We start from the raw sequence: 23,625 nt of genomic DNA, 5'->3' as shown, positions 1-23,625 counted from the left end.
ACACCATAAATCTGTCATTTTTCACATAGTAATTTCTAAATGTATCACAATGTAAAAATCCCAGAGCTGTGTGTGAGCATTTTAATTGGATAAACTGATTATCAGGTTAATCAAGAAAAATACACTAGTGAAAGTGGTCAAGAAAATATTTCTTTAAAAATTTGGAATAAGGCTTCCAAATTGCCTTTCAGTGATTCTTGCCTCCTTGTCTTCATGCCCTTGTATCATCCCCTCCCACACTGAGAAGACTGGCCTGTGTAACCAATAAGGACACTGTGGATATGTTGGAGTGGGACTTCTGTCATGCTCCTTCTTGGTTCATTTACCCTGGGAGAATCAGCTGATATTCCACCAGCCCTAAAGAGAGGCCCACAAGGAGGTACTGAGGCCTCCTGCCAACAGCCAGCACCAGCTTGCCAGCCATGTGAGTGAGTCATTTTAGGAATGGATCCTTCAGACGCAGTCAAGCCTTCAGTAACTGCTCCAGTCAACATCTTGACTGTAACCTGCAGTCCTCATGAGAGAACCCGATCCAGAACCACTCAGCCAAAGCTCCTCCTTAATTATAGGCTCTATATGAAATAATACATATTTCTTATTGTTTTAAGTGGCTAAGTTTGGAGATAATTTGTTATACAGCAATAGATAACAAATAGAGTCAGGAAGAGCTTGGTTGTTGATATTTGTCTATGAGATTGTCCAACACCAGAACTGTTGAAGAAGAGACATCCATTTATTCAACCAACTTGTATCAAGTGCCTAGTCTGTGTCAACTTCCAGGGACCCAAAGATGAACTCGAGAAGACTTAAAGGAGGCTAGATACACTGAAGAAATTCTTGGCTCAACCTGATGACCTGCTTTAAGGCCAAGGCTGGCAGCTGCCCCTCCACCTGTATCAACTCTTATCTGCCCGGTTGGCTTAGGCCCAGGTTTGAGGGATGTGGCTGCTGGCAGTGGCAAATCTATGGCCTTGGGGCATCAGATGAGATAAAACAGGCCCTGACCTCTGTAACTCCTGCCTGCCTTGTAGCACTGACTACTCTCCCAGGCACACCTCTCCCTCCTTCCCCCACACCTCTAAACCTCATCTGGTTTTCCTAAGGAGTCAAACGCTAGCAAAACTAGGACACAATGTTCCTTATACCCTAATACCACCAGCCCTCCAAGAATGAGGAGGAGGGGGTGGAGATACAAGGTCCATGTTTCTCTGGCAGCAGCTGCTTTCTTTCCATCTCTTCCCTGGGCTGGAATAAGGGGGGAGAGCTGGCAGCTGCAGCATCCTATGTCTGCCCCTGTCCTTTCCCTCCAGAACTATGGCAGTAAAATCACTAGGGGAAAAGGGGGAGAAGATGAGCAGGGTTAATCCTTCCCTGAACCAGGTTCCTTCCAGGACCCTTGCCACTGGCCTTAAATGGTCCTATAGGAGGAAAATTACATGCCTTAAATGAATACTCAATATCGCAAATAACCGCCCCCTGCAATGTGTTTTCCTGGTTCTGAGCCCTTACCTTGGGACCCTCACTCCAGCATTGTGCCCTTCATTCCTTCCCTGGGCTTCCACATCCCCAGGGAGACTTGGCCTCAGTGCTAAGCTAAGGCTTCCAAGAGTAAGCAGTTCTTTCAAAGTAGCCAGTCCTGGGCTAGTGAGGGAACTCTCCTGGGATTCTCTTCCCCTAAGATTCTCATGAATTTGGGATGAGATGGGATGGGTGGAGATATGAATGTGACAGCCTCAGGCATCTGTGATCATAAGATGGCAGCTGTGATGTTCTCAGAATGATAAAAGGGGTCTCCTTTTTGCATAAGGACTGCGCCAAGAGGCTGCCCAAGATGGCCAGTGTGTAGGCATGGTGGGGAGGATGCTGGTCTGGGCTTGTGAGTCTCCTACTCTTTTAGCCCTTCTTCCTTCCCACAGGTCATGGGCTTTCCCTGGGAATGGGGAGGAGGGTAGGCTTCTGTTTCAGTGAGGCTTCTATATGCCCCCCCCGCCAATGCCTTGGGCTCTGAAAGACCACTGATAAATCCAAAGGCCTTTGGGCCCTTGACATCCTGGAAGTCTCCAGGGTAGCAGCAGGTCCTAACTGGGAAGCCCATTTGAGGACTCCTTGTTTTTGTATTTTGTTTCTTTGTTTGTTTCAGGCTTGGCTCTTCTGCTGCAGGTACAACTAGGTAAGGAGTAACACAGCCTCCTGTCCACACTCCAGTTTTCCTGATCATTACTCTTTTTTCCCTCCTTCCTTCCAACTCTGCATTTCCTTCTCCTTTCGTGATGTCAGGACTAGAACCCCAGTGTGTGTTGGGGTGCAGGCTGCTGTGGTCTCAGCAGCAGTCAGCATCCCAGACTGATCCTGATCCACTGCCTCCTTAGGCTCCAGCAATGGCTGCACTTGCCCTGTTGAGATGCCTTCTGGGTCCAAGCCAGCTACATCCCTCACAACTACATGGTCCGCTGGGCCATAGCAACTCTGACCCTACTGTAGAGCTGCACTGCAGAGAAAGTAGCCAGAGTGGGTGCTCTACTGAGGCTGGGGCTTGCACTGGGGCAGTGGTGGGAAATCAGTCAGAGTCCCAAGCAGTTTCAATCTGCTTCCTCCACCTTGTTTTGAGGATTAGCAAGTGTGTGTACACTCTTCAAGAGTGGAGTCTAGGTTTCTTATAGCTCCTTGCCAGTCCCACTAGTTTTCAAAGCTCCTAAGGGGACTTGTCCTCCTGGTGTTGGACCCCAGGGCTGAGACATCCAATATGTGGCCCACCAGAGAGGATCTCTGAGTCCACATAATCCTCCTCCTCTTCTGTGTCCCCTCCCAGGGGTGCAGGTCCTGACCTGATCACTTCTCTTCCCTTCCTACCTGATTACATGTGGATCTTCCTTACAGCCTTGGTTGTATGAGTCATTCTGCCAGTCTCCAGTTTGTTTTCAATGAGAATTGCTCCACATGTAGATGTGTTTTTGATATGTTCATGGTGGGAGGTGAGTTCCACGTCCTCTCACTCCGTCATCTTGCTCTCCCCTCTGAGGGTGTATAAACATGTGTTTATAGACTATAAAACTGCTGACTATGGCAGAGGAGCTAAATTTTCTAGATATTAAGACACCTTCAAATACAGGATTCAGAAAATATTTAATAGCATATTCTTTGTGCTGTCAGAAGTGCCTCATTAAATATATTCGCAGATTGTAAATCACATCTTAATTTGGGAACAGTAAGTATAAAAAACAAACATCATAGTATCAAAGAAATATAGTTATCTAAACCACTGCCCCTGAAAGATCTCACTAAAATAGAAAATGTACATGTACCTTTGATCTTATGAATAAGTAGAAAAATACTATTCAATGGGTATACCAAAGAAAAAAAAGTTTAAATTAAAAATATTCATCCATTAATTAACATTAACATTTTTGAGTTCATCTTAACTGTAAAAATCCAACAGGGGTTATTATAAAATGCAAATTAAAAATTAATATTAGAATGGTGTGGTGAGGACTCCTGGATCTGTGATGTTAATACAGACAAACTCTCTACCTAGATTCACCATCATGGTCTCCACAGCTGTCAAAAGCAAAATCTTCATCCGTCCTGTCATTGACTTCCTTCGTCAACATGGATTTGATGGCATTGACTTGGATATAGAGTATCTAGGGGATAAAGAATATCCCAGGGAATATCCCTCCCACCTGAGGACAAACAGTGATTTACCATCTTGATTAAGGTGGGAATGAAGCACTAGCTCTGTGTCTTCTTGTAGAAAGGCTGGTACCTTAGTAGATTTTCTGTGAGAGTTGCATTTCCTGGGGATAGCAAAGGATGCTGCCCTCGGAAGTACACTAGTGAAGGTGTTTGTGGTTTGCAGGCAACAGAAACAGACTCTAGCTAACTCAAGCCAAAAGAGGATTTATCGAAAGGATACTGGTATCTGAAGGAACCCAAGGAGGACATTCTTGAGTTGAGGAGGTGGAACCATTTGTTATATCATTTGTTCAGTAAGTATTTATTAAGCATCTACTGTGATCCAGACATTGTGCTTTTCACTAGAGATAGAGCAGTGAACAAGACAAGCATGATCCCTGCTCTTGCGGGGTTAGAGCATAGTGGAGGATACAGAGGGGGAAAACAAAGAACAGAAAGAAAAAGAAAATGAAAAAAGAAAAAATCAAATAATTGCAAATGGTGATAATAGCAGTGATAGCAGCAAATAGGATGGTCGGGGCGCGGGGCCTTCTCAGAGGAAGTGATATTTAAGCTGCAATATGCAGAGTTAAAAGGAGCCAGGCATACAAAAGATAGGGAGAAGAATTTTCCAAGGAAGTGGTAAGAGCATTAGCAAAGGACTGAAGGCAGGAAAGAGGCATGGCTATTAAAAATCGAGAGACTAGAGCTTTAAAAGGGAGAGTGAACTCACAACAGGAAAGATAGCTCCTAGACCCTCTGCCAGGGGTTCCTGGGCTTTTTCTTTAGAATTGTCATTAAATGTGACTTGGATTCAAGGACTGTTAGTGTCCTTGTATCTCTTTGGTCCAAGTTACACCTTGCCAGAACCTATCCCTATATTTCAGGGGTTATTTCCAGAAATAAGGGAATTGCTATAAGCTGGAAAGCAGCCCCAAATGTACATACTATTGGACAGAGATAATGAAGACGACTGCAAAAATTCACCCTTTGTTCTCTCCAGGAAATGCTACAGGATGAAACAGGATACCCAAGACTACTGATCACAGCAGCTGTATCTGCTGGCAAAGGGACCATTGACACGGGATATGAAATTGCAGAGGTTGGGAAGTGAGTGCGATGAACTTCCCAGGGCCCCCAAATCCTAGAGCAGAAATTCGTAAACTTTTTGGTGGAGAGCATCCCAAGTAGTTATGTAAACATAATGTTGAGAAAGCTGGTACCTTCAATTGCCAAAGAAGTTCGGGGAATTAATGGCTCCGGGATAAAGAGAAGACTCATTTAAATTGCCACTATCATGGGTGTTGGGGAAAAGAGGAACAAGATTCAAGGCCTTGGCAAATCCTTATATGTAATAAAAATTCTCATTAGCAGTTCCTTTTCGAAAAGGTTGTAAAATCAGGAAAACTATTATTGACAAGGCTACTCACTTGTGCTTACCATGGCCCTGGAGATGTGTGTTTCTAAAACACACTCTTCTAACAACATATCTTTCCCTCTTCTCTGGGTTTGCCCTTAATCTTTCAAGGAAGTAAAGGAGACTTTCTGTCTAGCCCTATGGGAGTCACAGAAGATAATCTGCTCCCTGGAGACACCAAGGAAGCCACATTAGTGGGGCCATATGGACATCTACTTGACATCATGAATTTCCACAGCTACCATTTCTTGCTCTTAAATTGTCTATAAGAAAATGCTCCCAGAATCTTGATGGCTCAAAATCTATTGTTCCAGGCTCCTTGATCCCATCAGTGTGATGACCTATGACTTCCATGGTGGCTGGGGCACATATACAGGACACAACATTTTCCTGCATGTAGGAAACAAGGATGGAGGTGACATGTGTTATTGCAACTGTGTAAGAAAGAAAAGATTCAAATCATATGTAGAAGGGAGATGGGGAAGGGATTGGGAGTCTTGGTTGTTGGAAAACAGGGTTTCTCTTTGGGGGACAATTAGCTAGACTTTGTTGATCATATGGAACAAACACTGGTGAGCAATAATGTCTGTGTTGCCTTCTGCAGGAATATGCCATGAAGCCCTGGAGAGACAGTGGGATCCCTTCGGAGAAGCTCATCATGGGTTTCCCCACCTATGGGAGGACTTTCCGGCTCAGCACTTCTGACACCTCAGTCTGTGCCCAGTCTCTGGAGCAGGGTCATTTTGTCCTTATACAGGTGAGGCTGGCTTCTGGTCTTACTATGAAGTAACTAACACAGCTAATTCAGGTTAAAATGCCCTGGGGAAAATTCTTCCACTCTCCAAGTCATCTTGCTACCCTTCTGCTCTTCAGATCCTCTATCCATCCCGGCTTTCACAGATCTGACAGCTCTGAGCATAGCAGCCTGTGGAAAGGCAGGTTGATGGCTGTGTAATACTTTTCACTTAAAAAATCAATCTGAATTTCCTTTTTGGATTTTGAAGTATATGGCACCATCTTTCCCACAGCCCAAAGCAATACTGAATTTTAGTACATCCATGTAAATAGGTAGAGAAGGATTTCAACAGACTAGCCTGGGGATGGCAAATATTTTGATCTCCCTGCCAATCTGAATTGATTGATTTTACTCAAATTCTATGCTGAAAATCTGGAGAATGATTAACAGTGTTTGCCAAAGACTAGAGTGTTTGTGGAAGAATGATCTCAGCACATATGGTCATGCTTACCATTTCTCAACCTCTGGGTACAAAATTAGAATTTCACTTGTTTGTATCCTGTTTTCATAGAAATTTGTGTTCATTTTATGAAACAAAATCACTTTTGAGAGAAATATGTGAAATTAATGTAGATATTTCACAACGTCCCCTTTTCCATCCCCCTCCCATTTCTTATTATTTTGCTCCCATTTAAGTCCTTTCCCTTCCAATACATGACATAATCTGTGACGTGTTCAATGTTGCCTCCTTCATTCCCCGCATAGATCTGCATATTCCTAAATAAAGACACAAATGCCTGGACTGAAGACCAAAAAGTCCTATATGCTTATAAAAACACTGAATGGTTTGGTTATGACAATATTGAGAGCTATGGATATAAGGTATGAACAGTGTAAAAAAATTACAATTCTAGCTTTGAATCTTAAGCTCATCAGGAGCCCATTTCACTAAGATCTATGGTTTCAAAGTTTAAATATGCACAAAGTGGGGTAGACACCAGGCAATGTCTAGATAAATACTTTGAATGTGACTCCTATGATGTCTGACCTTGACACACCTACAGTAACTTGTGAGACTTCAGGGCATCGTTACAATTGGGAGTGGGGGACAGATACAATCCACTAGCCTCCCTGGGGAGTCCTTCTCATACTTCAGCCAGGCCCAAGGAGCCAGTAGATGAGTTTATTTTGATTCCTGCTGTATCGCCAGTGCTTGCCACTACCTGATCCATGGTAGGAACTCAATATGATGATGTAATGGGAAAGGAGGATTTTTAACTTATATATATATATATATATATATATATATATATTTGGCTGTGTGGGGTCTTAGTGGTGGTAGGCAGGCTCCTTAGTTGCAGCTCTAGGGCTCCTTAGTTGCAGCTCACTGGCTCCTTAGTTGGATCACGTGGGCTCCTTATTTGCAGCTTGCTGGCTTCCTAGTTGCGGTACGTGGGCTCCTCATCTGTGGCAGATGCAACTCTTAGTTGCGGCATGAATGTGGGATCTAGTTCCCTCACCAGGGATCGAACTCAGGCCCCCTGCATTGGGTGTGCGGAGTCCTATCCACTGTGCCACCAGGGAAGTTCCTGAAAGGGGCGATTTTTGACTCTGTGAGTTTTACATGAATATGGGAGAGGCAATCAAATCAGTACATTCCCACTCCATGCCAGGGAACTCAGACACTTGGAAGAGCTCCTTTTCAGTTACTGTATTCTTCAACTCTGTTTGGTTGTTCTTTATATTTTCTATCTCTTTTTTAGAAACATCTTGTAACTTCTCACTCTGTGCATCCATTCTTTCTCAAGTTATTGGATCATCTTTACAATCATTACTTTGAACTCTTTCTCAGGTAGATTGGCTCTCTCCACTTCACTTTGCTGTTCTTCTGGGGTTTTATCTTGTTCTTTCATCTGAAACATATTCCTCTGCCATCTCATTTTGTCTAAACTTCTATTTGTATTTTTATGTATGTGGAAGGTTAGTTATATTTCTCAGCCTTGGAGAAGTGGCCCTCTGTAGGGGATGTCTTATGTATCCCAGGAGTACACTCCCCTCTCATCTCCCAAGGACCAGGGACCAGCTGGTCCCAGGGTAGGTTCCGAGCTGTGTTTGAAGACTCACTCAGTTCCACAGGCCGCAGGACTGTAGTTTCCTTGCTTCTGGTGTCTGCCCCCTGGTGGGTGAGGCTGGTCTAGAGGTTTGTGCAGGCTTCCTGGTGGGAGGGGTCAGTGCCTGCCTACTGGTGGGTGGAGTTGGAAGTCTTGGCCCTCTGGTGAGTAGGGCCATGTCAAGGGGCATGTCTAGAGGTCGCTGTGGGCTCAGGAAGTCTTTTGACAGCCTGTCTGCTTATGGGTGGGGCTGTATCCCCATCCAGTTTGTTGTTTGTCCTGAGGCGTCCCAGTACTGGAGCCTAGAGGTTGTTGGATGGGGCCAGGTCTTGGTGCTAATGACCCAAGCAAGATGTCAGCCTCCAGCAAGAGTTCATGCAGATGAACACTCCCCAATATTTTCACCACCAGTGTCTATGTCCCCAGGATAAGCTGCCCCTGCCTCCCCAGGAGAACCTCAAATACCAGAAGGTAGGTCATGCCCAGGGTCCTATGAAGTTACTGCCTTTGCTCTGAGACCTGGTGTGTGTGAGATTTTGTGTGCACCCTTTAAGTGAGGTCTCTGTTTCCCCCAGTCCTGTGGAGCTCCTGCAATTAAGCCCCACTGGCCTTCAAAGCCAAATGCTCTGGGGGCTCTTCTTGATGCCAGACCTGCAGACTGGGAGCCTGATGTGTGGTTCAGAACTCTTACACCTGTGGAAGAACTTCTGTGATATTATTCTTCAGTTTGTGGGTCACCCACCCAGGGTGTGTGGGATTTGATTATATCATGAATGTTCCCCTCCTACTGTCTTGTTGTGGTTACTTCTTTATGTCTTTGGATGTAGAATATTTTTTGGTAGTTTCCAGTCTTTTTTACTGATGGTTGTTCAGCAGTTAGTTGTGGTTTTGGTGTGCTTATGAGAAGAGGTGAGCTCAAAGTCCTACTCTGCCATCTTGTCCAGGAATTGGAAGAGCTCCTAAAACATTTGTTCTGCCTTAAGAATCCTCTGCATACAGCAAGCCCAAATACAAGGCCAAGCAAGTCATCCAAATCTGTGATATGTGTAGACCAACAGTCTCCTATCACCCACCAGGGCTAGTGGTAGAAAACATAAAACTCATGCCTGGGAATTAGAGCTAGAGGGCAGGGACCCACAAGTATTTCAGTAAAGTGAAGCCACCCCACTGAACACTCAGTAGAAACCCCCCTGACCCATCTACATGTATACACAACATGGAGAGAGAGCCCTCTGAACTAGTCTTTATGCTGTTATATAGTGGTTATGAGCCCCTTGCCCCTCCCTGTGCCCCATGCTGGCAGACAGGTGGGCCAGAGCAATGCAGAAGGACAAAAGCAGCTCTGTCCTCAATCCTGGAGAGTGTGGTCAGGAGGAGCACATGAAGGTAGTCACAGCTTTTCAGTTGTAATACAGGCTTAGGTAAGCCGCACGGTTCCGATGCTTTCTAAATTCTTTGTCTGTGGGCAGCTGCAATGGAAGAATGTTGTCTAGGTTAATATTAGAATGAGAACCCTCTGCCTCTGGTCTTCTTGGCTGTGCAAAATAGAACTGTACATTAGAGCTGTTGTGGCCTAGCTGAACCCCAACCCATAGGAGCCTAGCCTTAGTGAGTCTCTCAACATTGCTATGTACATCTACTCTTTGTCATCTTACTCTAGGATATATCATAAGAATTATTTTCTCTTGGTAAATACTCAAGTATAGCTGGTAAATTTCTTGAAAACAAAGATTATGTGTTTAATTCTTGAATGTTACCGATAGGCCCTATCACAATTAGGTTAATTCATTTGGCATTTAATAAATACTTATAGAATTAATCCAAAGTTCCACTAGGGGAAAAAAGGGCACCTCTGGAATTATGATAGCTGACACGGATTGAGCATTTATTATGTTACAGGTATGGTGCTAAATACTTTTCTACGGTCTCTCAATCTTCACAACTTTATCAGATTGAGTCTATTATTACATCCATTTTAAAGACAAGCAAACTGAGACTTAGAAAAGTTAGAGGACACACAGCAAGCAAATATGGAATTAGTATTTGAACCCACTCAGTCCGTCCCTGGTATCCATGTTCTTGCCAGAATGATCTACAGCCACTTGATGATCTAATACTCAAGTGTTGTGATGGAAAGAGCAGTGGCTTAGGAGTCACAGCTACAAGCTGCTTAATCCGTCTGAGCTTCAGTTTACTCTTCAATCATAGAGGATAATTATCTTGGACTACCACAAAAGATTGTCTGAAGTTTAAGTAAGAAAATGTGACTTTTGTTCAGCACACACATCTTTAAAATTCAAGTGAAATTGTGTAACTCTGCAAAAAGATCCCCATATCCATATACACACAAAATTGTGCAAGTAATTTCAGGGGAACAAGGACTTCTTGAAGTTTATTCATAGACTCCTGGTTAAGAATCACTAATACACGTGAAGTATTAAATACAGGGCTCCATAGAAGTCCAATCTTATTACCTCAGCTCTCAGGGTCCTTTTCTGTAGACTTGGAACCTGGGCCCAGTCTGGAGATCCAAATTTCATTGGCCAGGTGATTTTTTTGGGTGCCTTTATCTCTGGGTTATATGTGCCAGGGCTAGAAATAAAAATATGAAATATTATGTTGAATGAGTTAGTGACCATAAACAAACCTCATCAGTACCACATGTGCACCTGAACTAGTCCTCACTCCTTTAGAAAAGGCAACAGACTGATTAGATCTTAATGTCAGGCAAGCATAGTGTTCCTTTGCCAGTTAGTGTATTTCTAAATAGATGTTAGTGTTCAAGATTTCTAGTCTTGACAGGGAGTGAGGGTAAAAATCGACTAGTTTAAAATATTTCTGAACCTCAGTATTCTTAGCTGAGATACCAAAAGATCCCAGAAATGATGGATGATAAAAGAGATCTTCCACAGTGATGCTTAAGTTCTGCCCATGATGTGAAATTTTCTGACAATGGGATATTTTGTATTGCCTTTGTGCATAACACTTTGTCTTTTGGTGTAGACTCTTTGCTGTGGAAATAACACATAGAACGGTCATGGGAATCAAGATTTAACACTTCTACTCCTTTACTGAAACCTTGAGAGAGTTACACTCACTCTCTGATCCTTGGAATTCTCACCAGTAAAATAAAGACCTTGACCCTGTGCCCTACAATTCTGCATACTCTGAATGGCTTCCTAAAGCACTTAGAATGCCTTCCTGGTCTACTAGGCCTATATACTCTAGCCCCTCCTCCTCCTCTGTTCTCATTTCCTCCTTGCCCGCTACACTGTAGCCATACTAGTCTTTTTTCCTTTTTCCTCACACCAAATTCTTCCCAATTTACAGCCTTTGTGCTTGCAGTTCCTCCTGCCTGGGAAGCTCTAGGCCTAGATCATCACAGGGCCATTTTAGTCTTATCACTGTGATTTCAGATCAGGTGTCATTTCCATAGAAAGACCTATCTCGACAGTCCTTGCCAAAGTAGATTCCAGCCATCACTCCATATCATATCATCTTGTTTGGTTTTATTAAGCACATCACTAGGTCACTATACTTCCTGGTGTGCTCATGACAGCCCTAGCTTATGGCTACAGTCTTGGTATAATTATTAGTAAGATCCCCTTTCACTCTCAGAAGTGACACACTAGCTAATAAATTATATGGTCACTCTCCTTATTACCACTGATATTTTCTTGTTTATTTGCTTCTCACCTGTCTGGACTCTAGAGTGTAAGCTCCAAGAAATCAGGAACCTTGCATGGTGGGTTTAGTGCAAAATCTTCAGAACCTACAAAACTGCTTGGCCATTTATAAATATTTATTGAATGAATCACTATCCTCTATAATAATTTTGTAATTCTAGAGACCTGGAAGGCAAGAGGTTGAATCTTTAAAGATAGATAGTTTCTTATTTAGAGGGCATGGTTGGGATGTAACCCCTTTTTGTACTTCCTTTCCTATTGCTCTTTGTTGAAGTGCACCAGAAAGAGGGGAACTTACCCAGGATAACAAGTGTCCTTAGAGTATGTCCTAAATCGAGGCAACAAGGCATTAAATGGAGCAAAATTTTGTTTGTGTGTTTGCTCCTGAGGACCGACTGTTTGGTACATGCCTGGGTAAGGTGTCATATCCTATTTCCAAGAAAAAGATCAATAGGTTAGAGGGTAATATATATGCATGTAAAGCCTTCTAAGTAGAAAAAACAAAATCATCATCTCCCTGTTCATGTTATCAGCTATGATTGAACCACCTCAAGCTATAGAAATAGACCTACAATAGGTAGAAAACCAAGATAAGGGTATGGTTCAGCTACCTAAATGTACCTAATGCTTAGGTTGTAGAAGTAAACCTATGGTGGGTAGAGAGCCAAGGTAACTATTGCAGCTACTACCCCCACCATCCCACCATCCCACTCAGAGATTCTTTTAGAGCCAGTATCCCTCTTGAGCTAAAGCATCAAGAAAATGTCCAACAAGAGATTAGAAACCTATACTGAAGACTTGAAGTCCAATCACACAAAAGGGTGAAGAAGTTGGAATTTGTTTTTTAACTGACAAGATAATATGATGCATATAAACAAAGCTTCCAGTATTTTAACATCAGGTATCTCAGGACTGAAGCCTTGCCTTGGTACCATTCCTTCTGAGAATTATTTTCCACTCTCCCCGGACACTCACACATACACATTTGCAATGTTAACATCTAAGCTTTTCATATAGGCTTCTTAGTAGCTTTCATCTAAATGACTTTTTTTCTCGAATTTCAGGGCATGTCCTTTAGGTAACCTCTAGCTTTGTTCCCCAATGCAAATACATGCAGCATCATGGATTACACTAAAAGCTAAGTACATTCAGACATTTCTAACCTTGCTGATTGGCTTAAACCTCACAGCTGTTCTGGCTCCAAAAGCATATCCTTTTATACTGGTCGGGATCTTAGAGAGGTTGTATGCCAAGCCATACCTCTTCCGGTAGTATATAGAAAACAAAGAAAGAAAGAAAAAACACACATAGAGAACATTATAGTTATTAAAACAGAATGAACTGAGAGTATTCCTGAATCTTCTCTGCCAAAGTTGCTCTTTCTTTCTTGATTCCTCTGCATCAAGACCATACAAGCAATTACATAAGTAACACAGGCAACTCTACAAAGGAACGTGGCTGGATAGGTAGAGTGAATGACATTTCTATGCATTCCAGTGAATCCAGTTTTCTAAGGCCCACAGAGCTGAATCTTCTCTCATGCAATTGTCAGTCTGATTATATGATTTCATAAACTGACCTACCAGGACAGCCACAGTCCAGGTTTGGACTAAGGGGAGCTATTGATTCCTTTGTAGGTGGGAAGGGTGTGGGAACTATACTGGGGGCCGCAGAAAGCCAAGGCTTGCATTTGGTGGGGATTCAAAGGGGAGCAATGCAAGCAACGCAATTTCTGATATTGGCCCTGACAGCTGGTTGCAGAGGACCAGGGCACTTTCTCATGTTGGGACCCTGAAGGTCACAAATCTTACAGGGCTTTTCTTCCAGGAAACTTAGGTACCCTTAGATAGTCTGGGAACTGAGACCTATTTAAAGAAAAGTGAATACTCACATCTTCTGCTATGTAACATCCAGGCCCTCTGTGGGGCGCTCCCCTAAGAGGGAGAAACTTGTTCCCCAACAAGTTTGGGGGGTGGAAGTGAGGAAAGAGCTTCCTCTGTTGACATGTTCCAAAGGAGTAGTTAACCAGCGTCTCTGGAGAGCAAGAAAGAGGAGAAACTCCACATGAGGGAAGGCCCCATGGTCTAAGTGAGAGCTTGGGGGCAGGTGGGGTGTGGGGAGGGGGAGCAGAGACCTGGGCAGACAGAACTCTGAACAAAACTGTGACCAATCCAAGGAGGGGGGTGAACACATTTCCCTCCTTTCCCCTTTGGTCTTTCCCAGTCTCCTCAGTCTTCCTCCCGCCTCTACTCTTGACTCAGCCCTCCTCACCTGCTTTGTTGAAGTGCATTGCACCAGTGCCACTAGGGCCAGCGTTTGTGTATTGCGTTGCCTAGGAAACAGAAGCTGGCCGGCAGCTCCAGTTCCGGTGCTCCTTGAGGGGGAGTGGCTCCTAGCACACATGCGCGGCAAGCGGAGCTGCCCCGGAGCTGCCCCGGAGCTGCCGCGGAGCCACGTTGGGTGGGAACCTGCACCTCCAGGGCCAGGAGCCCAGGAGAGTGTGAACTAGCAAAAACAAAGTGACTGTATGTGTACCAAGGATATGAGGAACATAAAAAGGCTGAGGAATTACTTCAGACTGAGGGATATTGATGAAACATGAAAATCGAATGCAACACGTATTCCTGAATGAGATAAGAAAGATGTGTTGTTGTGACAATTGCCAAATTTGAATAGGGTCTGTGGATTTAATGATAGTGTTTATCAATGTTGATTTTCACGTTGGTAGGGGTGTATGGTCATAATGTTTGAGAGAATCTCTGGGACAGTAACAGTAGAGTTTTTAGGGTGGTTGGGGAATCATATCAGAAAAATTATCTATACGTGGGGCAGGGGTGGGGGCGGGGCAGAGGGAGAGAGAAGTAACATTTAACCGTAAGAAATAGAACGTAATTTTAAAAATGGGTAAAAATTTGAATGTGCACCTCAGAGAAAAGAATGTCCAATCTGTACTACCTGTATCTTTCCGTTTCTTCCCATTTTGCTTTCTTTGTTTTGAATATCAGGCTCAGCAATGGAGACTCTGGAATTTAAAAAAACATCATTTGGATGTTGGCAGACATTCCATGGAAGGTAAAAGTGGGACATTAAAAGTTGAGCCTCTCTGGCAGTTGAGCTTGAACACTACTTATTCAGGACAGCTATGTGGAGGGGTTTTGAACTTAGCCAGTCACTGAGAAGACACTGAATTATTCAACATATTTTTTATGACTCTGTAAGACATTTATTCAAATTGTTCAACAAATATTTATTAGTGTCCAAATAACAGAGAAGATTTAACCATACTGGACTGTGTGCTACACAGATCATTGTGGAGATTCATCTTTGTCTCCTAAGAATTATTTTGCAATGTTTTCTTACTGGAAGCAGGAAAATGGATTTTACTAGCCATTCCATCTTTCCCTGTCTTTTTCTAGAAGCTTTCCCCACCTAATTTTCTGGACTGTTAGTAGGACATCAGTAATGCCAGAATAAAGCCAAATGGCTTGAGAGTTAGTTAAACATTCTAAAGATGCAGACTTTGCTTTTATAGGAATAACTTAATTTGTTAGTTTATTGACAATGGACTACCTGAATCCTAGAAGTGAATTGCTGTCTTGGCATAATCCAAGCTTGTTTTCCTCACCCTCTTCCCCACTCCCAATAGGTGCTGTTGAATTGTGGAAGCTGGATGAGAATGAGACACTCATTGTCAGCAAGTTCTGCAAGTATAAGCATGATGACATCATGTCTACAGTCAGTGTGCTGAGCTCTGGCACAAAAGCTGTCAGTGGTAGCAAAGACTTCTGGTGAGTCCCTGCTCCCATTGAGTCTCTAGGCCTCCTTTGTGTGTCTTTAGTGTCATACTGGCCTCATTAAGTAATGTTTTGGACTTATTATAAGAACCCAGTGACTAATTATGCCATGTCTATAAGGTTTCCTTAGAGATTTTTCAATCTACTGTAAAAATAGGCTGTATCGGATATCCAATAGGCAAAGACATAGGATATGTCTGTTAAAGGAATTTCTTGTTTGAACACATGTTTTTATGTAGACACTGTAGGTCAACATTAAGTTTATGTTTCCTTTTGCTTCTTAGCATCAAGGTTTGGGACTTTGCTCAGCAAATGGTTCTGAATTCATACCGAGGTGAGTGCATGCTCTTTCTTTTTCAGTCCTAGTTTTTAGATGGTACTAGGAATCCACCTGGAAGAGGCTTTCCTTGGCCAGAGTCAAAGTGTAGGTACCAGATGCCCAGTCACTTTGACACAAGTGACAAAATTGTTTTCTTCCCACTAAAGTTCTGCTGACCCCATTTCATGCAGTGGGTCCCAAGAGGAAGGGCTGATTCCTGGGTGGGTCATTTACATTTCCTGGATGGGTGAACAAAGGGGTCAGAGTTGTTATCTTCATGCTTTGTTTTGAAACTTGCCCGTGACTCACGTCTGGAAAGGGCAGGAGGCTGATGGGTAGATGTAGGTTGTGAGGGTCAAGAATGAGGACAGGACTGCCTTAGCAGGGCTTGGGAGACTGAATAAAGGTGATCCTGGGATTTTGAGTGACTTCACCTGAGAAGCTTTGGCTCAGAGCTGGGCTCGGAGTCTTGTTCCAGACCCCTCTTCTCCCCTTTACAGGCTGCAGTGCCTCTGGCTACCTTCCCGCCTCCCTGGCTTGGCATCCTCAGCAGAGTGAAATCTTTGTCTTTGGTAAGGCAGCATGTCGAACTGTGTGTTGACTCTGCGAAGGGGAGGATGAGCAAGAGAGCTGATTCCATAATTCGAGACCCTGACTGCTCAGTCTTATCAGCACACTTGGGCGCAAGGTGAATTATATTAATGGGGATGTAAGGAAGTGGGATTATCCAAAAGTGGTTTTAGTTTAGCTTTGGAGAACATGATGATTTTTGTCCTCGTAGATTTGATTCCTGACTGTTTGCTGTGGCTCTTGTATTCACGGCTAGAAGTCAGTGGGCCGCAAACAAGTGGATTGTTACATAGGGAATGCAGTTGTATAGTAGGGACAGTTGTGTTAACATGATGATATGGCTGGGTATATGGTGACATAGTTTGTGATAACAATTATGTCATCCATTAATTTAATTTCCACAACCCCCAAATGACTAGTTATTCCTACTTTACCAAAAAGGAAACTGATGCTCAGAGTGGTTAACTTGTTCATGATGGAGGGCATTCAAATCCAGAACTGGCTGAGTCCAAAGCCCATGCTCGCAACCTCTGTGATGTACTTTCCCTTTCCTTCAGGTGATGAGAATGGGACTGTCTCCCTTGTGGACACCAAGAGTGCAAGCTGTGCCCTCAGCTCAGCTGTGCACTCCCAGTGTGTCACTGGGCTGGTGTTCTCCCCGCACAGGTACTGTTCTTTGTCGTCAAGGGCCTGGTGGGTATGAATAGGAAGAATGAGGGGGGATGCTTGTGTTGGCGTAGCATTAGCTGATTGGGTAGCTCCTTAAAGCAGGCACTGTTGTAGCTGAGGTTTTGGAATGTGAAAGATCTCTTAAGACTGTAGTCCATTTTTGGGGTTGTATGGTCTCTGACTGCAAATGGCTAAAATATGGTCTTGTTCCTGCTTGACATCCAAAATGATTAATATTGTGGGCTTCTAGGGCTGTGTGGTTGGAAAGCCTGTGTTTCTGGGTTATTGCCAAAGCTACAGGGAGGGACCAGATGGGATGGTTAGTTGCCAGGATGGCTGTCAACCCTGGCTTCCCTCCATTTCCTTTATCTTTCCTTGGAACTTGTACTGTAGACTTGAGTGGTAGCCAGACTTTAACCCAAAGTGGCAATCAAGCCACCTTCTCTGATCATTTTAGAGTGGGCTTTGGGGATTGCCCAGTCAGGTTTTGTCTTGAGACCCATGGGCTTTACCTTTCTCAACCTTCTTCTTCTTTCCTAATGCTCCCTTCCTGGTCTCTGTTAGTGAAGACTGCTCACTTGCTGTGCTGGACTCAGGCTTTTCTGAGCTGTAAGTGTGATGTAGAACCCTGTGATCAGGAATCAGGGAGGGGAGCAGCAGATTGCTGGGTCCTTTTTCTCTTCTGAAAAGTATTGTCTCTTTCAAGGGGACTAGGTGATTGAAGCAAGCAAACTGTTGACTGTCTCCCTGTTCTGAGGGGCTGACTCACAACCAGCTCTGTCCCTGGTAGAGGAGGAATGTGGTAGTGGGTGTGAATTCTAAGTCTGATATTCCAGGGGTCAGTGCTGTCCCGAAGTGTGCTATCAATGTTGCAGCTGCACCCTGAGTCAGCTCCCCGGACCCAGCTCTGCCCACCAGTACACCTACAGCAGCTCTTGCTAAGCTTCACCTTCAGCCAGCTTGGAGGCTAGTGCCACCTACCAGCACACCCACAACTGTCATAGAACCACCACAACGGGAAGGCCCATGCAGAGTGCCTGGCTTTGGTGACCAGAAGTGATTGCTCTCTGGTCCCCATAGGAATTCTTCTACATAAAGCCACTCCTTCAAGACTGGGAGATGTAGCTGACCTATCTAATATATAGAAAGAAACAGAGAGTTAGAAAAAATGAGGAGACACAGGAATATGTTCCAACGAAAGAACAAGACTAAACCTCAAAAAAATAATTGAACAAAATGGAGATATGTAATCTACTGATAAGGAGTTCAAAGTAATGGTCATAGAGTAATGATCATAGGCTATGAAAGGGTGAACACAGTGAGAATTTCAACAGAGAGATAGAAAATATAAAAAAGAACAAATCGGGAAGAATACAATAACTGAAGTAAAAAATACACTAGATGGAATCAACATCAGATTAGATGACAGAGAAGAAGAGATCAGTAATCTGGAAGACATAGCAGTGGAAACCATACAATTGGAACAGCAAAAAGAAAAAATAATCTTTAAAATGAGGAGAGTTTAACAAACTTTGGGAACAACATCACATTGTAGTAACATTCATATTATAGGAGTCTGAGAAGGAGGAGAGAGGGAAAGGGACAGAAAGCTTATTTGAAGAAATAATGGCAGAAAACTTCCCTAACCTGGTGAAGAAAACAGACATCCAAGACCAGGAAGCACAAAGAGTCCCAAACAAGATGAACTAGAAGAGACACACACCAAGACATAATTAAAATGTCTAAAAGTTAAAGATAAAATAAATCTTAAAAGAAGCAAGAGAAAATCAACTAGTTACATTCAAGAGAACCCCCATAAGACTATCAGCTGATTTTTCAGCAGAAAGTTTACAGGCCAGAAGGGAGTGGCATGATATATTAAAGGTGCTGAAAGAAAAAAAAAAAAGCAAGAATACTCTACCTAGCAAAGTTATCATTCATAACTGAGGGAGAGGAAAGAGTTTCCCAGAGAAGCAACTGTAAAAGAAGTTCATCACCAGTAAATTGGCCCTGTAAGGAATGTTAAGGGACTTCTTCAAATGGAAAAGAAAAGGCCACAACTAGATACAAAAATGTATGAAAGAAAACTCTCACTGGTAAATGGAAACATAAAGTAAAAGGCAGAGGATCAAGCACCTATAGCTAGTATGAAGGCTAAAGGACAAAAATAGTAAAATAATCTACATCTAAAATGATTAGTTAAGGGTATGCAAAATAAAAATATGTAAAATATGACACCAAAACTATGATACTCCCACAAAAACAGACACATAGATCAATGGACCAGAATAGAGAGCTGAGAAATAAATCCATGCTTATATGGTCAATTAAGCTATGACAAAGGAGGCAAGAATACAGAACAGGGGAGAAAAGAGAGTCTCCTCAATAAATAGTGTTGGGAATGTTGCACAGCTATATGTGAAAGAATGAACTGGGCCACACTATCTTACAGCATATACAAAGCTAAATTCAAATTGGTTTTAAACACTTGAATGTAAGAATGTAAGACCTGAAACCAGAAAACTCCTAGAAGAAAGCATAGGCAGTCAGATCTTTGACTTAGATCTTAGCAATATTGTTTTGGATCTGCCTTCTCAGGCAAGGACAACAAAATTGGGGGGAGGAAGAAAGAAAGAAAGAAGAAGGAAAGAGAGAAAGAAAGAAAGAAAAATGGAGCTATAGCAAATTAAAAAGCTTTTGCAAGGAAAAGAAACCAGCAACAAAACAGAAAGGCAACCTACCGAATGGGAGAAGACACTTGCAAATCATTATACAATAAGGGGTTAATATCTAGAATAATAAAGCACTCATATAACTTAATATCAAAAAAATCCAAACAACTTGATTAAAAATGAACAGAAGACCTGAAATACATTTTTCCAAATGTGAATAAATAAATAAATAAATAAATAAATAAATATGGCCACCAGACACCTGAAAAAATGCTCAACATCACTAATCGTCAGGAAAATGCAAATCAAAACTACAATGAAATAACACCTCAAACCTGTCAGAATGACTATTATCAAAAACCAAAACATAAACAGGACAGCTACATGTAAAAGAATGAAATCAGAACACTCCCTAACACCATACACAAAAATAAACTCAAAATGGACTAAAGACCTAAATGTAAGGCCAGACACTATAAAACTCTTAGAGGAAAACATAGGCAGAACACTCTATGACATAAATCACAGCAAGATCCTTTTTGACCCACCTCCTAGAGAAATGGAAACAAAAACAAAAATAAACAAATGGGACCTAATGAAACTTAAAAACTTTTGCACACCAAAGGAAAGCATAAACAAGACAAAAAACAACCCTCAGAATGGGAGAAAGTATTTGCAAACGAAGCAACTGACAAAAGATTAATCTCCAAAATTTACAAGCAGCTCATGCAGCTCAATATAAAAAAAAAAAAAACCTCAATCCTAAGATGGGCAGAAGACCTAAACAGATATTTCTCCAAAGAAGATATACTAATTGCCAACAAACACATGAAAGGATGCTCAACATCACTAATCATTAGAGAAATGCAAATCAAAACTACAATGCGATATCACCTCACACCGGTCAGAATGGCCATCATCAAAAAATCTGCAAACAATAAATGCTGGATAGGGTGTGGAGAAAAGGGAACCCTCTTGCACTGTTGGTGGGAATATAAATTGATACATCCACTATGGAGAACAGTATGGAGGTCCCTTAAAAACTAAAAATAGAACTACCATACGACCCAGCAATCCCACTGCTGGGCATATACCCTGAGAAAACCATAATGCAGAGTCATGTACTACAATGTTCATTGCAGCTCTATTTACAATAGCCAGGACATGGAAGCAACCTGAGTGTCCATCGACAGATGAATGGATAAAGAAGATGTGGCACATATATACAATGGAATATTACTCAGCCATAAAAAGAAACGAAATTGAGTTATTTGTAGTGAGGTGGATGGACCTAGAGTCTGTCCTACAGAGTGAAGTAAGTCAGAAAGAGAAAAACAAATACCATATGCTAACACATATATATGGAATCTAAAAAAAAAAATATGGTCATGAAGAACCTAGGGGCAAGACTGGAATAAAGACACAGACCTATTAGAGAATGGACATATATACACTGCCTGTGCTTCAAGACTCTTCTACAACATGCCCATTGATTGTAAGTTGCCTTACAGGCTTTCCTTTGAATTCCTGTTTTGATTGATTTAGCCAGAGCCGGTGTCTGTTGTTTGCAACCCCACAACTCCAACCATTACTGTCTTGGTCAGTGGGGAAAATGCTGCATGTTCTGTGAGGTTGGAAGTGAATAGAAGCTGTTGTCAGAGTTATGGGAATCTTTCTGTGAAGTCATCACTGTCATCAGGAATAACAGTCCCTCTTCATTGGTTTCTGTGAAGGGTATTGCCTTTCTTGTTCTGACCCTGCTCTTCTGACAGCAACCCCCCAAGAGTCTTTCTGGGCCACATGCACTCTGGTGTGCCACCAAAGGTTGGGCAACTTCTCATTAACATACACTTTAATAAGAGTGTAGCCTGTGCAGTTGGCTGTCTAATAACTATTCTCCCTCCTTCCTCCATATTTACCAACAGGACTTTGATTTTGTTCAGGTACGGGTGGCCATGTCCTTTAGAGAAGAAACACGTCAAGAACTTGGGTCCTGGATGATTGTGCTGAACACCTGAATTAAGCAGTGCTGATAAGCCATCTCTTCTGGGTTTCTTTTAGTGAGTGTAAATAAGTTTTCATTTTGGTTAAATTGCTTCTAGTTGAGTGTTCTGTTGCACCTAAAAAATGCAAATAGTTAACAGTCATTATATTTTTGAGTACTTAGTCTTTAAACACTCTATTTAAAGTAAGACTTTTAATAATCTGAACACTTGGAAAGATAATTATTAATATTTTAACATTATAGGTGGGAAAACAGGCTCATAAAGATTAAGCATCATGATCCAAGATTATATGGTCTGTCAGTCAGGATCCTAAGGAAAACAGGTGGTACACTCAAATTAAGATAATGTGAGGAGGGTTCATTTACAAAGAGAGTAACTACGGAGTTTTGGGAGTGGTGTAGGGGAATCATAGAGCTAGTATAGGAAGCCAGGGCTAGAACAGTGGAGCTGTTACAGGGAGAGGTTACCTGAAACTGGAAGAAGAGATAGTCAGGTCGAGCACTCTTCCTTGAGAGGAACAGTGAACCTCGAAGGAGGGTTACGGTCATCTTGATGTGACTTCACAGTGAGTGATCCCTAGGGGAATAAACTCGCTGACCTTACTCTCCTTCCTCCATCTACTCTTCTGTCAGGCAGAGCCCACTGAGCTATTGGATGTAGTCCAAACAGACTAACTTGCAGGGGCAGAGAGCAAGGTGGAGAAAGATAGGGAGGTAGAGGGACAATTGGAAAATATCTGTTGTGGTCCAGCCTGTTTGCCTCCTACTGTCCTCTCTTGTCCGAAATGCAGGTCAAATGTCATGACCTCAACACAAGAGATACCCAAAGTTCCATCAGCTATTTATCATCATGGGATGATGTTCATTTGTTCATACTTTCACTTTAAACCTAAACAATTAGCCATCAACAGTGCCCTCATATAAAGTAACAGGAGGGAATTGGGAAGATAAAAACAAGTAATATAAAATATAGCTGTTACAATCCCTGCTTCTATAACTGGACCCAATGCCAGTTGCCTCTTTCTAAGCCAGAGTGTGCTTCTTGGCTGTGCTTTTCCTTAGCTCATTCATTCCAAAGACAGACTATTTAATTATGGGTTCTGGGGCTACAAAGATAAATCAATTACTTATCCTCACTAAAACAGCTCACTTTGCAATAGTTGAAACAGTTGTTTAATTTTAAATCGGGGGTAATAAGGGGTAAGTATATACGTGATCTCAGGTTTGTGATGGCATTAAAAGAACAAGAACAATAATGAAAGCAGCTCTGCTTTAACTGGGTTTTTTTTCACCCTTGGGATTATTAATTATCAATAATGGATAATTCTTTGCTGTTGGAGGCTGTCTTGTGCCTCGTAGGGTGTCTAGCACCATCCCTGTCTTCTACCCACTAGGTACTAGTAGCACCCCTCTCCCCATCGTGACAAGCAAAAATGTCTCCAGACATTGCCAAGTGTCCCATGGGGGTGATTTATTGCCCAGTAGAAAACCACTGGCTTAAAAGGTAAAGAAAGAGGTCATTGCATGGATGTGCAATAACATATTTATCTGTCTCCAAGTAATGGTCATTCAGTTAGTTGGGAATTCTCTTTTTTGTTGTTGTTACAAATAAACCTGCAGTGAACATACTTTCTTTGTGTACTTGGGCAGATACGTCTGCATGGTAAATTTCTAAAAGTGAGGTTGCTGGGTTACAAGATGCATTTAGGATTGTGGTGTTCTCAAAATGTCTTCTAAGGAGATTGAATGAATAGTGTTACTTTCACTACATTATTAAAATATTCTTTTTTGAATTGCCTCAAGTTTTACACTTAAATAATATCTAAGAAATCATGGGGTTTTTGGATAATTACATTTTATAACACATTAAAAATAAGCACATAAATATTAAAATTTAAAAATCCGAATGTACAACCAAAAATCATCTTTTATATTAAATATTGGGAAATAATGCTCTAGTCTATCTCCTTCATT

General features: G+C 42.2%; 2 protein-coding genes across 2 annotated transcripts in view; one reads left to right on the top strand and one right to left on the bottom strand.

The window, feature by feature from the left end:
• Window positions 1–17,182, top strand: part of WDR77 (WD repeat domain 77) — a 100,899-nt gene extending 83,717 nt beyond the window's left edge. Inside the window, exons 7-8 of the mRNA XM_082613140.1 lie at window positions 16,236–16,307; window positions 16,863–17,182. Of these exons, the coding sequence (XP_082469266.1) occupies window positions 16,236–16,307; window positions 16,863–17,008 (218 nt within the window). The 3' untranslated portion in view covers window positions 17,009–17,182. The remainder of the gene's footprint in view (window positions 1–16,235; window positions 16,308–16,862) is intronic.
• CIMAP3 (ciliary microtubule associated protein 3) lies at window positions 9,215–13,912 on the bottom strand (the record flags this gene model as incomplete). Its single annotated transcript, XM_082614584.1, has 6 exons — window positions 9,215–9,405; window positions 10,411–10,528; window positions 11,921–12,051; window positions 12,786–12,884; window positions 13,514–13,656; window positions 13,894–13,912. 6 exons carry the CDS (start codon window positions 13,910–13,912, stop codon window positions 9,337–9,339), a joined length of 579 nt encoding a protein of 192 aa, XP_082470710.1. The 3' UTR covers window positions 9,215–9,336.
• Window positions 17,183–23,625: the final 6,443 nt, after the last annotated feature.

Source organism: Mesoplodon mirus (genome assembly GCF_964341445.2).
Source record: "Mesoplodon mirus genome assembly, chromosome: 3".
NCBI classification, from domain to species: domain Eukaryota; kingdom Metazoa; phylum Chordata; class Mammalia; order Artiodactyla; family Ziphiidae; genus Mesoplodon; species Mesoplodon mirus.
The sequence above is the reverse complement of the archived record's forward strand: the minus strand, read 5'-3'. Positions and strand labels throughout refer to the sequence as shown.